General features: G+C 32.8%; 1 protein-coding gene across 7 annotated transcripts in view; it reads left to right on the top strand.

Moving 5' to 3' along the window:
• Window positions 1-11,844, top strand: part of LARP1B (La ribonucleoprotein 1B) — a 168,026-nt gene extending 156,182 nt beyond the window's left edge. For 4 of the 7 annotated variants that reach the window (XM_058292245.2, XM_058292204.2, XM_058292155.2 and 1 more), the window contains exons 17-19: window positions 4,840-4,949; window positions 5,654-5,781; window positions 7,231-8,507. In XM_058292245.2, the coding sequence (XP_058148228.1) occupies window positions 4,840-4,949; window positions 5,654-5,781; window positions 7,231-7,476 (484 nt within the window). In that variant the 3' untranslated portion in view covers window positions 7,477-8,507. Of the gene's footprint in view, window positions 1-4,839; window positions 4,950-5,653; window positions 5,782-7,230; window positions 8,508-11,119 lie in introns of those variants that run through there. The other 3 variants (XM_058292298.2, XM_058292104.2, XM_058292058.2) reach the window with 3 other exon arrangements.
• Window positions 11,845-12,149: the final 305 nt, after the last annotated feature.

The raw sequence follows: 12,149 nt of genomic DNA, 5'->3' as shown, positions 1-12,149 counted from the left end.
TTCTTTTCGTTGCGTCCTCTTTTTGTGTCAGCTCTCCGTGTGTGCGGCGCCATTCCTGGGCAGGCTGCACTTTCTTTTGCACTGGGCGGCTCTCTTCACAGGACGCACTCCTTGTGCGTGGGGCTCCCCTATGCAGGGGATACCCCTGCGTGGCATGGCATTCCTTGAGCGCATCAGCACTGCGCATGGGCCAGTTCCACACGGGTCAAGGAGGCCCGGGGTTTGAACCACAGACCTCCCATGTGGTACACGGATGCCCTAACCACTGGGCCAAGTCCGCCACCAGTATTAGTTTTAAATTGTTATATAGCAAATTACTCCAAAATTTACAGCTTAATAAAATAACAAACATTTATTAGTTACTAAGAGTCAAGATTCTGGGAACTAAAAGACTTAAGACTGAGGAATGAACAGTGGACTAAAGTAGACATTATTATTCTATTATAGATTTATTATTATTCTAGCAATGGAAGAACTTTTATCATTGATATAAAGACAGTGGCCACCAGAGATTTTGAAGGGAGGGAGAGGGAACAATAGGTGTATTGTGGGGGCAATTTTGGGACATTGGAATTGTTCTGCATGACATTGCAATGACGAATACAGGCCATTGCATATTTTATCATAACCTATAAAATTATGCGGGGCATAGAGAAAGCTATAATGTAAACTATAGTCCATGGTTAGAAGCAGTCCTTCAATGTGTGTTCATCATTTGTAACAAATGTACCACAGTAATGAAAGATGTTGTTAATGCGGGAGAGTATGGAAGGGGTAGGGAGGGGGCTTATGGGAATTCTCCATATTTTTGATGTAATATTTATATAATCTAAAGCTTCTTTAAAAATTAAAAAAAAAAAGATTTTGGGACTGCTAAGCTAGATGGTTCGGGCTCAGGGTCTCTCGTGAAATTTTAGGCATGATGTTAGACAGGACTGCTGTGTCTGAAGACTTGAGTAGGGCTGCAGGATCCTCTTCAAGGTCACCCATGTGACTGTTAACAGGAAACGTCATTTCTTTGCCACATAGAACTCTCTGTAGGACAGCTATGACATGGCTTCACCCAAAGGAAGTGATCTGAGAAAGAGGGAACATCCAAGATGGAAGCCTTGGTGAATTTCATAACCTAATCTTGGATGTGACATGATATCACTTCTGCCATATTATATTGTTCACATAGAATGTCCTTGATACAGTGTCAAAGAGAACTATAGGAGGGTGTGAATATCACCCTTCATGTTCACATATATCCCCAAATAATGCTTAGAGACAAACCAGTTTTTAAGGTTCCTTAAAAAGAAAGAAAAAGAAAATCCTGTCATGGTTTGTCTCTGACTGACCTGTTGAGTCTCAGTTTTTTCCACTAGTCCTTAGTACTTTAGGCAACAGTAGTACTGACCTGTATGTTCTCTGACAGAGCCTTGTTTTCTGGCCCCTGGAAGTCTGGTCCGTACATATTCTTACCTGTGTTTCTACTTCTCTTCTTCTGCCCTCTACTTTGTTAATCTGCTCCTTTTGTCCCAGAAATGTTCAGGGGAAGTTCTGCAAGTGCCTTTAAGAAGTGCCTCTAAGAAAGTGTGGAAGAACACAAAGTAGATCCATATAAGCTATTTATTCCTTGGTAAGGGAAAAAGGTAGAAGAGATAGAAAAAAGGAAAAAGTTAATTTTTCTGCTCAACAAAATTTGCTTAACTTTACCCTTCTTCAGAGTTGTAAAAATGAGTTCCTCTTGTTAATCCCAAATAAAAATGTATTACTAATCAGATATTGTGATCTTCAAGAGGAATACAAGATGCTGAGAATTTTTTTTGGATTAAAAAAAACAAAATTTATATGTGTACTGACTTGTATAAAAATACGGTCCATTTAATTTTCATCTAGAATCTTTATCTAGGTCAGGGGTGGCAGGTACATGATATGTGTACCTCTACTTCCTTCTCCCCTGTCCCGTAACTGAAATATTTGATCAATCACAGCACTGTTCAGTATTGTTCTTGAGTTCAAATTTACAGTCTTTCTCATCATGGCTTTAATAGCTACCTCCAGTTTATCAGAATTGGTACAAAAGGCAAAATTTGCCCGCCCTGATCTTGTTCTCATTCAAGCTGTGGTTTGCTATTTATTAGTGGGTTGTAAAATCAATTTGGTGGCTCTGACTTGCTTTTAAAAAAATACGGTAGAAAATATCAGAGTGTATTGAACATAATTAGGTTAAATTTTTTTCACAATTCCTACACACATACAGATTTAAGAATTGTTTTACAAATTGTATATGCTTTTATGTACACAAATATAAAAATATATGTGTTTATCTGGTCTCAAGGTAAAATATTTTTCTTGCTATGGGATCTGGTCAGAAAAGTTTGAAAACTATAATTATAATGAATGTCATATTTGGCTATTTTTACAAACAATTTCTATAGGTTTCTGAGGACTTTCTGATAACTTTATGATCCCATCCCCATCCAAAGTCGATGTTCCTCTAGGTTTGGTGTTCCTCGTCTGTGTTCCTGTTATACTCTGTGTATGTTTCTGGTAACTTTTTACTTTTTATACTTTCGGTTTGTTTCTCCAGTATCTATCCTTAGACTGAACTAGTTCTACTCCAGGGGTAGTATAATAGTGGTTAAGCACTGAAGGCTCTGAAATCAGGTTTGATTCCTTGATCATTAACTTACTATGACTGGGCAAGTTATAATTCCACTAAGCTTTAGCTTTTCTAACTATAAAGTGTGGAGAAATAATAATACCCTCATGGTGTTATCATGAAGATTAAACAAAACCACATATCTAAAAAACTTAACACATTACATAATACATAGTAAGTGCTCAATAAATAGCTATCATTATTAGGAAGAAGATCTGTACTAAATATATCCTCTGATTGAAAGTATCAGTAAGATGATTTCATGAAGAAAGAGAAAACTAACATTTATTTAATATCTTCAGTGTGCTAGCTCTGTTCTAAATGCTTTATAAATATTACCTTATATATTCTTGAAAAGTAGGATTTTTTTATTATCCCCATATTCAGGGATATAAGATTCAAATTTAATTCTTTCTAGCTTTCTAGTTTTCTTCTCTATAAGGTGTCTTACAGTGACTGGTGATTAAGTAAATGACAGCTGAGAGTGCTGGTCATTTGCCTCTCCTCTTCACTCAGTTATGGTACATATTTGAGTTGTGGTATTAATGTCATATTCTTGGTCTTTGGAATGATCTGCTAAGAAATAATTTTAGAAATCCAAATATTGTAGTAGTCCATTGGCCTTTACAATAATCTAAGAATTCTGGCATTTCAGATATTCTCACTTCTGCTTTTGAAAAAGAAAAACAGGAAAAAAGAGACCTAAGCTTCACCCATTCAATGAGATTATTTCATTGATGGAGAGCAGAACTTGGGCAACAGTATTTTTTAAAAGTTCTCCAGATAAATTTTCCTATATAAGATCATGTCATCTGCAAATGGAGAGAGTTACTTCCTTTCTAATTTGGATACTTTTTAATTTTCTTGACTAATTGCTCTGGCTAGAACTTCTAGTACAATATTGAATATCTGTGATAAAAGTGGGCATCCGTTTGAAGCAATGAATGCACAACTATGTGACTATACCAAATACCATTGATTGTACACTTTGGATGAATTGTGTGCTTTATTAATACATATCATTAAAATTGATTTGTTAAAAAATTAAAAAATTAATTTAAAAAAAATTCTACAGATAATTCTAATATGTAGTCAATGTTGAGGAACAATGACACCAGTATAATACGATCCCATGGGAGTAGTATCAAGCCCAGTTTGTTATTCTGAGCTGTTCCTTTAGTCCTTAGTCTCCTAAACCTTCAGTCATAAAAGCTCAAGGAATAGCATCATTTGTAGCTACCAAAATGCAGGGCTTGGGTTAGTGTGTGGGTATTTAGTTGGTAGTGCTACATTTTTCTTGGTGACTTACCAAGAAAGCTATTTATTCTTTTGGACAGACTGCTACCCTCCATCTGGTTAATAAGCTACTTACAAAAGACACACATACACACCTTCTTACTGTGAATAACAGGCAACATTTTGTTACCAGTAATGAAGGAATTCATAACCTCTATGCCACTGTAGTACCCAGAACAACTTAAAGATTCTAACTATCATTTAATTGTGCCTGTATTAATAACCTTGTCCACTCTCACGGTTTCTACTCATCACCATTAGTTGAAAGTTGAGCCTATATAAAAAACAAGCTGATTTGTTTTCTAGTGTATCTAGTGATTGCTGATCTTTTAGCAAAATATCTGCTATTAATTGTACTTCAAAACTAAAGTTGGGGGCTCTTTATTGGGATATTTAATTAGTTTTGTCCCATTATTATTGAATGGGTCTGCCAAATACATTTGTCCAGGGCACAGATGTATGGTCTTTATCTTTCTAGAGTGAAGCTTATATTCAAGAGTACTTAATACCATGTACAAACATACCATTATAACTTTAATTTGGGAACAATATAAAGCATGCCTAATTTGTCTTTTGACGAGTTTTTCAGGAATACTAAGAAAAGATATGTTGTCCTTAAAAAGAACTAATACTCCAGCTGTCCAAGGACTGTCTGATTTTCCATTCCCAGTATACCTCCATGAGGCAGTACAGCTGAATCAACCAATAAAGCCAGCCAGCCATGGATTACTCATTACCACCTCAGCTAAAAATCTGCATACTACAAATTAAATACATTTACACATTTATTTATTTTTTTATTATTTGTGCCATATTTGCATGCATCAGTATTGGTAAATATGAAATGTTTGCAATATCATTGCAGTAATTTTATTATAAACCTTTTATTTCCACAGGTATGGGCTAGAATGTCTGTTCAGGTTTTATAGTTATGGACTGGAAAAAAAATTCAGACAAGAAATTTTTAAGGATTTCCAAGAAGAAACCAAAAAAGACTATGAATCTGGTAAAAACAAAAGCAAAAAACATATTCAATTTAGTAATTGTAAATCCAAGTCTATCAGTGAGTAGGAAGGACGTTCATAACTTTTCTCTTTAGGGCAGACCATTTAAGACCTTCAGGCCATTACTATGGTTCTTGATAAAGTATTTGGAACCATGTAGTAAGAAGGCCCTTCCTGTGTGGTGTTGGAAAAGAAATGCTCCCAACTGTTTTCTTTATGGAGGTCTATTTTGTCATTATCCTTTTGAGAAACATGACTACTCAAGAGATTTTCATTACATGAAAATGATATTAATATCAGCAGGTATCTTGGAAATGCAGAATAGCACAGTTGTGAACAGTGCAGGCTCTAGGCTAGATCCCAGATTTAAATCCTTCTTCCACTACTTAATAGCTATGTAATCTTGGGCAAGTTATTGAATCCTGTTAGCCTCAGCTTCTTCATCTGTAATGTACACAGGAACATGTATCTTATAAAGTTGTATATGGTTCATATTAGTTTGCTATATAGCAAGACACTAGAACAATGTCTGTTACATAGCAAATGTTCAATAAATGTTAGCTGCCATTATTGTTAATTTATTACATGTCCTAATTTCCAAATCTAGTTAAAGTATATATTGGAAGATAAATGATATATTTCCAAATTGCTGATAGGATCATGTTTGCTGTGAATCATTTTTTAAAGTACTTTTCTTTGTTATTAGGTCAGCTCTATGGACTAGAAAAGTTTTGGGCTTATCTAAAATATTCTCAATCTGAGATGCAGTCTGTTGACCCGAAACTTCAGGAATACCTCTGTAGTTTTAAGAGGTTAGAAGACTTCCGCATTGATGTAAGTTTTAAGTCCTTTCCTCTCCTTTGTATTCTTTTTATTCATTATTATATTTTAGTTTCTTATAAATGGCTTTCTTAACCTTAATTTTTAAATTTTTACTTTTTAACTTTTTATTTTGAAATATCAAACTTTAAAACAGATGTAAAAATAGTGCACATAATTTCTATATAGTTTATTCGCCCAGATTCCCCCAAAATTAACGTCTTCTATAACCACATTGGAAATGTCAGTTCATTTAGATTTTGATATTCCCTCATAATTAACCATTTTATAAATTTAGTAACTTTTATGTGGATATGTTCTAATTTCTCACTAGTAGTTTGAAAGCTTTTCACTTTTTAATGTATTTTTAACCATATAAAGTTTTTGTAACATGTGCTGATGTGGATGTAGGGTTTCCTTCTTAATAAAATTAAGACAAGAACCCTATATGGATATGTACAGGCAGGGGAGTAGGTTTTATGAAAGTTGATTTCAGGAGAAGAAAAGCATTAAAAAAAAAAGTGAGATGAACAAAAGAAGATGAAGGGAAAAGGAGGGAGAAGAGAAACAAAAGAGAAATAAGGAAAGGAGAAAAATCAAAAAGAGCATAAAAGAGAGAAATGGAAGGAAAGCCAGGTCCGTCTTTACTTAGTGTTGTAATTGATTTGTTTGTAGTTTTGTATAAATGGATTTGATGGCTCAGAGGTGGAATTAATAGAAGTGTCTGTGTCTCTGGAATTAAGAACTATTTTTCTAGAGTCCCTAGCTAGATCTATCACAAAGACGGTCCCTACTCTTTAATAGGGACTCATGCCCTATCTAAACTTCAAGCTAAGAATGCAGAACTCTTTTAAATACAATGGAAGATTGGAGAAGGAGATTATCTGAACTTGCCTCCAAATAAAATATTAATCTAGCATTATGTAAGTACCAGGCTCCCAGATCTTTGTAACTGGAAAGGCCTACATGGCTGCCTTCTTTGGATACCTTTTCACTGTCTGTTCTTTTCCTCCTTGTAGTCTGAAGGGATGTGGAAGCTCTATGAGTACTTTATGGGTATTCAAGGAAGCCTAAGACAGGAGTTTAGAGTTGAGGAAGAGACTAGAGTTCTGAATACTTTGCTGTTGGCAGAAGTTGGAAAAAAGGAAAATGGCCCCTCTAAAACATTCTCTTAGAGGCAAGGAGCCCAGCCTTATGTTTATGCCCTGCTGAGTAGCTCAGGGCCTAACACAGCAAAAGAAGCTTTATAAACATGTGCTGAGTGAAAGAATGAGCAAATGTAGTATCTTGATTTAGTTTGGGAGAAAATTTGTTTAACACCTTAAATTGCTCTTAAGTTTTTCCTGTACTAATAAAATCTACACAAGTACTAACATAATTTCCCTTTGTTGGAAAGTCTGACCTTAGATTTTGAAGGGAGGAAAAACAGTAAAACCATCTACTGTTGTCTTTCATGATTTGCAGCCCCCTATTAGTGAAGAATTTGGAAGAAAAAGACATTCATCTACTTCTGGTGAGGAGAGTAGTCGTCATAGACTTCCATCTAATTCCTCTACAAAGCCACCAAATGCTGCTAAGTCTACATCTGCCACTCAGCTTCAGGTCCCAATAAACTCTCCCAGAAGGAATACTTCACAGGAGTCCAGTGACAATTTACAACAGAACAGTGCTGCCTCGGTTTCAACAAATGGTGAAATGCCTGAGAAATAGACTCTTATGAAAATTGTTTGCCCTTGAAATCAGCATTTACATCAGTACTTATTTGGGAAAAATCTGATGCTTAATTGTGAGAATCAGAAAAAGAAAAAGGAAGAGAAGTGGTAGCATTTTTTCTAGCAGGATAAATCTAAAAGCATTTTCCCTGATTGTGCAAACAAGGGTAGTTTTGGGGACCTTCTGTAGATATCCTCTAGTTACATATTTTGGTCTCAGTATTTCTTTTCCAAAACTATTGTTTACAAGAACAGCATTCCTAAACATAAACAAAAACAGCACAAGGAATGCCTGACATTTCAGCTCATACTTCTTAAAGAAGCTATAGTATGTTGTATTCATCTCTTCAATAGAGCTTTCTTAAAGAATCCAGTTACCCCACTATCAACTCATATTTGAACTTACTAAAAACAAAGAAAGATTACGTATATATTTTTTTAATTTGGTAAAAAATTAAAAGGTACATGTACTTTTATCTTAGATTCTTAGATGTATAGTTTAAAAAGAGCTTTTTTTTTTTTTTTACACAATTTTAAAAATACATAGCAAGATTGTAGTTACATTGAAGTACATGCACTTTGGATGCTGGGTTTTGCTTGCGCCCAGACATACCTCATGATTTCCAAAGTTATTGTAGCGTTGGTATGGAGTTTTCTGAATCAGCATTAGCTGATTACATATTAAGAGAAATTTACTTTTGTGATTCTTTATAAACTTGCACAAGTAATTGAAAACTGGATTGAGATTGGTTGGAATATTGTCTTAAATTATTTAAATTTTACACTGTTTTGAATGCATCTGCTGTTTATACATCTGCAGGTGGGTATATCATAAGCAGTCAGATTATCTTCAATTTAAAAGGAGTACTTGGTTTTTCCTTTTTAATTTAAATTTTGTTTTATGCTCATAAAGTGTTTTCAAGAGTTATATAGAAAATCGATTTCTAATTTTTTTGCTCTTGCAACTGGTGTAAATGATAGTTTCAGTACTTGTGGGAATTTAAAAAATAAAGCACTTCTTCTGAATTATTTGAATTGATTTTTTTAATTTTTTTGTTTAAAATATAGTTGAAAAGCTGTATTATTCAAATTCTGCTAGTGGAAGACTCGTATTTTGTGAATGAAGTTTTATTATGAACTCAAAACCATTTTTATTTAGCACATGATTCACATATATTTTCTTGTATTGGCAGAAGCAGCTAATTTCAGTATACTAAATTTATTTTCTTTTTGAATAAAATAGATGTCTTTTTCTTATAAATGATAACATTGAAATACATATAATCACCTTTAGATAAATGGGTTATTCATCAGGAAATAAAAGATTTTCATTAGGTTATTTCTCATAACCTTATAACCTCTCACTGTAAATAATAATTTACAATTTTATAATTTTTAATATTTTGCGGTGGTTTTAATACTTTAATTCTAGAGACTAGTCAAATTTGAGTATTCATAAAATAAATTTTACTTAGAGATGTTAGAAAGGGAATGCAAAACCCCTAATGGATTAGAATAATAAATTTTTAAACGGTTTCTTAAGTAGGTCTGAAGTTATGACTTTCCAGTGAAAATTTCTAAACAGTGTTTATTAAAGCTTTTAGTGGTCTCTTGAAATGATCTAAAATTTCTTTCTGAATGTGTTTTGTGTTGAACACAAACATCTGAAACATGTATTTAATAGTTCGAGATTATTTCTACTCTCCTAAATAAGTGTAAATTTGATTGGAAAATTGTATATTTTATATTTTATATGAAAGTGCAGTCACCAAAAGTTTTGTGATTTGTATTAATTAGTAATTTTAACATATTAATTTGATTATAAAAGTAATGTACATTGGGAAATTTAGAAAACCATGAAGAAAAAAATAAAGTTCCTTTTTTAAAAAGAAAAAAAAATTGGTATTATGCTATACATAGGGCGTTGTATCCTGCTCTTTTCACTTAGTAGAGGTTAATGTTTTCTAATATCATCAATATTTCTACACCTTTTAATAGTTATTTGGTATTCTAGCTTATAATCATGCACCTGTTGTTGGACTTTAGCTTGTAACCAGGTTTTAGTTGTTATAAACAGTTTGATTAATAGTATTCTTACACAAAGATAAATCTTTGTGTATAAACTTGGAGTTACTTCCTAGAGGTTGAAATTCTAAGTGAAAAATATTCCTAATTAAAACCCTTTAGAAAGGTTGTACATACAGAGTATACAAGTATGAGTAACTACATCCTTGCCAACACCCATTATTGGGAATCTTTCTGTGTTAGTTTGAGAAGCAAAAATATTTTAATATCACTATTAATGTCATCATTTTAATTGAATTACTGAGTGATCAAGTGATGTGTTGGTTTTTGGTTTTTGGTTTTTTGTGATACCAGGGCCTGGGATTAAACCCAGACCTCGTATATGGGAAGCCAGTACTCAACGACTGAGTCACATCAGCTTCCCTATGTTGGCTTTATCGTTTGTTTTGCTTCTTGTTTGTTTTTGTTTTTTCAGGAGGCACGGGGAACTAAACCTGGGACCTCCCATGTGAGCAGCAGGATGCTCAACTCCCAAGTGATGATATTTTGTGTTTATTTTTTAGTGCTATTTTTTTGGAGGTTGTTTGATTATATCCTTTATGTTTTACTTTTGGAGTGATCATCTTTTTCTGAATGATTTATAGAGCTTTTTTACTTATCAATAATATTAACCCTTTGCTTTCTAATTTTGTTTATGCATATTTTACTTGGTATGTACACTTTTTTGGAAAAAATTTAAAATTACACCTCTTAAATTCCAAGTATAAAACTCAAGCCAAAAAAAAAAAAAGAAAGTGAAAAAATTGACAATGAACAAGAAAACACCACTGAGTAGAAATCTAAATGGTCTTACCCCAACTTGTTTATTTTTATATTTTAATTTACCCAGAGAAATCTCTAGAGACTTTATTTGCATCCTTCCTTAGGATTTTGCAGTTCTCAACTTTATTATAAATTTTAATTAAAAGGGAACATTAAAAATGTTTAACTCCAAATCCTTGTCCTTTTAAGGAAGTAGTTAAAACCATCTTTGTGAGTACATAGTGTTCTTTATACTAAAAGAAATTAAGAAAGAGAATTACATAATTAATTAATATTAATAACTAAATAGTTCTAAAATAAATTGTATTCTTTAAAGTTGTGACTCTTATATTTTCCTATGTTTCTCCTTTACTCAGTTGTAGTATCATTTTCCTTTTGGTGCATTATCTTTTCCTCAACTAATTTCTTAGCCTTTTTAAAGCTGCTAATTATTTTTATTTTATTCTTCCATATAGGAAACTGATCCAAGAGAATAAATACCTAACTATATTGCCACTAGATGGCAGAATGGAATAAGTCTGATCTTTAGACTTTTGGCAAAGTGTGTGTATGTGTGTGTGTGTGTGTGTGTGTGTGTGTGTGAATTCTTCATTTCATGGTGATATCATATAATTAGGTCAATTACTCTTACATTCCTAATAGTCATAAGTAGTCAACAACTCATGATTACCTTGTTTAGAGCAATGCCAAGCTATGTTTAGTTATTAGTAAATTAATGCTGTAACAGCATTAAGATTTGGGTTAAAGATGAAAATACTCTTTTTTTTTTTTTTTTTTTTTGTCCTTTCCCTTAGTTTGCACTTGATTCATCTCTCCTGAGATTAACTCTCCTCAGATGTCAACAGGACAAGCACATTGAAGATGTATCTTTTAAATGTCTAGTTAACCTAAGGTGTGTGTTTACAAAATGATCATACATAAATTACAAGATGTCTGTACAACACCCCACCACTAACACCTTGTATTGATGTGGAACATTTGTTAATATTGAAAATAGCACTTTTAAAAATAATTGTACTTTTTATTAATTGTAGTTACCTTTGTTACAACTGATGAAAAATTACTAAAATAGGTCAGTTGTCCATTATTTACATTAGGTATATTTTCCCCCATATATTACCCTTACAATGATTCTTTTATTATTATTATTATATTATTTTGTGTTTTTTTGAAGACACATAGATCACAAAAAATGTTACATTAAAAAATATAAGAGGTACAGTGATTCTTAACTATTATGAAATCACAATTACGTTCTTGGGGTTAAGACTACAAATTTTTTATTATATGATGCACATCCTCAGAACTGAAAGTGGTTTAGTGGAATATTTTAATATATACATTTTAAATACTACAATAAGTGCTCAATAAACATGAGCAATTATGACTGAGCACTGGTGAATTACCTCCAAGTATTAAAAGGTATTTTCCCCAATAAGTAATTCATATCATTTGAATCTTCATTATGTAGAAATTCAACTATTCAAAGTATTTTATTTAATAAAGAAAACTCAAATTCCTTGTAATTGTTTTGTTTTCCTGGATAATAAAGTTAGGAACACTTTTCTGCCCTGGTAGTGGTTCTTCTATAATACCTCCATATGAGAAATAGTAGGGTTGCTTAGATGCTAACTTGAACAACTTCATGAAGCAATTACCAGGTCATGAACTGGAATTATCTTATTGTCTCATTTTTAGTTCTTTCCCCTTATTTATTCAGTTAACAATTTTGCTCATTATGTTTTTCCAGTATCACTATGACCTGCTACTTCTGCCTCATCATAAATATCCTGTCCTTGAAGCAGGATATGACAATTTGTCTTC

This window comes from Dasypus novemcinctus, chromosome 1, assembly GCF_030445035.2.
Source record: "Dasypus novemcinctus isolate mDasNov1 chromosome 1, mDasNov1.1.hap2, whole genome shotgun sequence".
Classification (NCBI taxonomy): Eukaryota; Metazoa; Chordata; class Mammalia; order Cingulata; family Dasypodidae; genus Dasypus; species Dasypus novemcinctus.
Note: the sequence above shows the minus strand (reverse complement) of the source record. Positions and strands in the feature narration are given on the sequence as shown.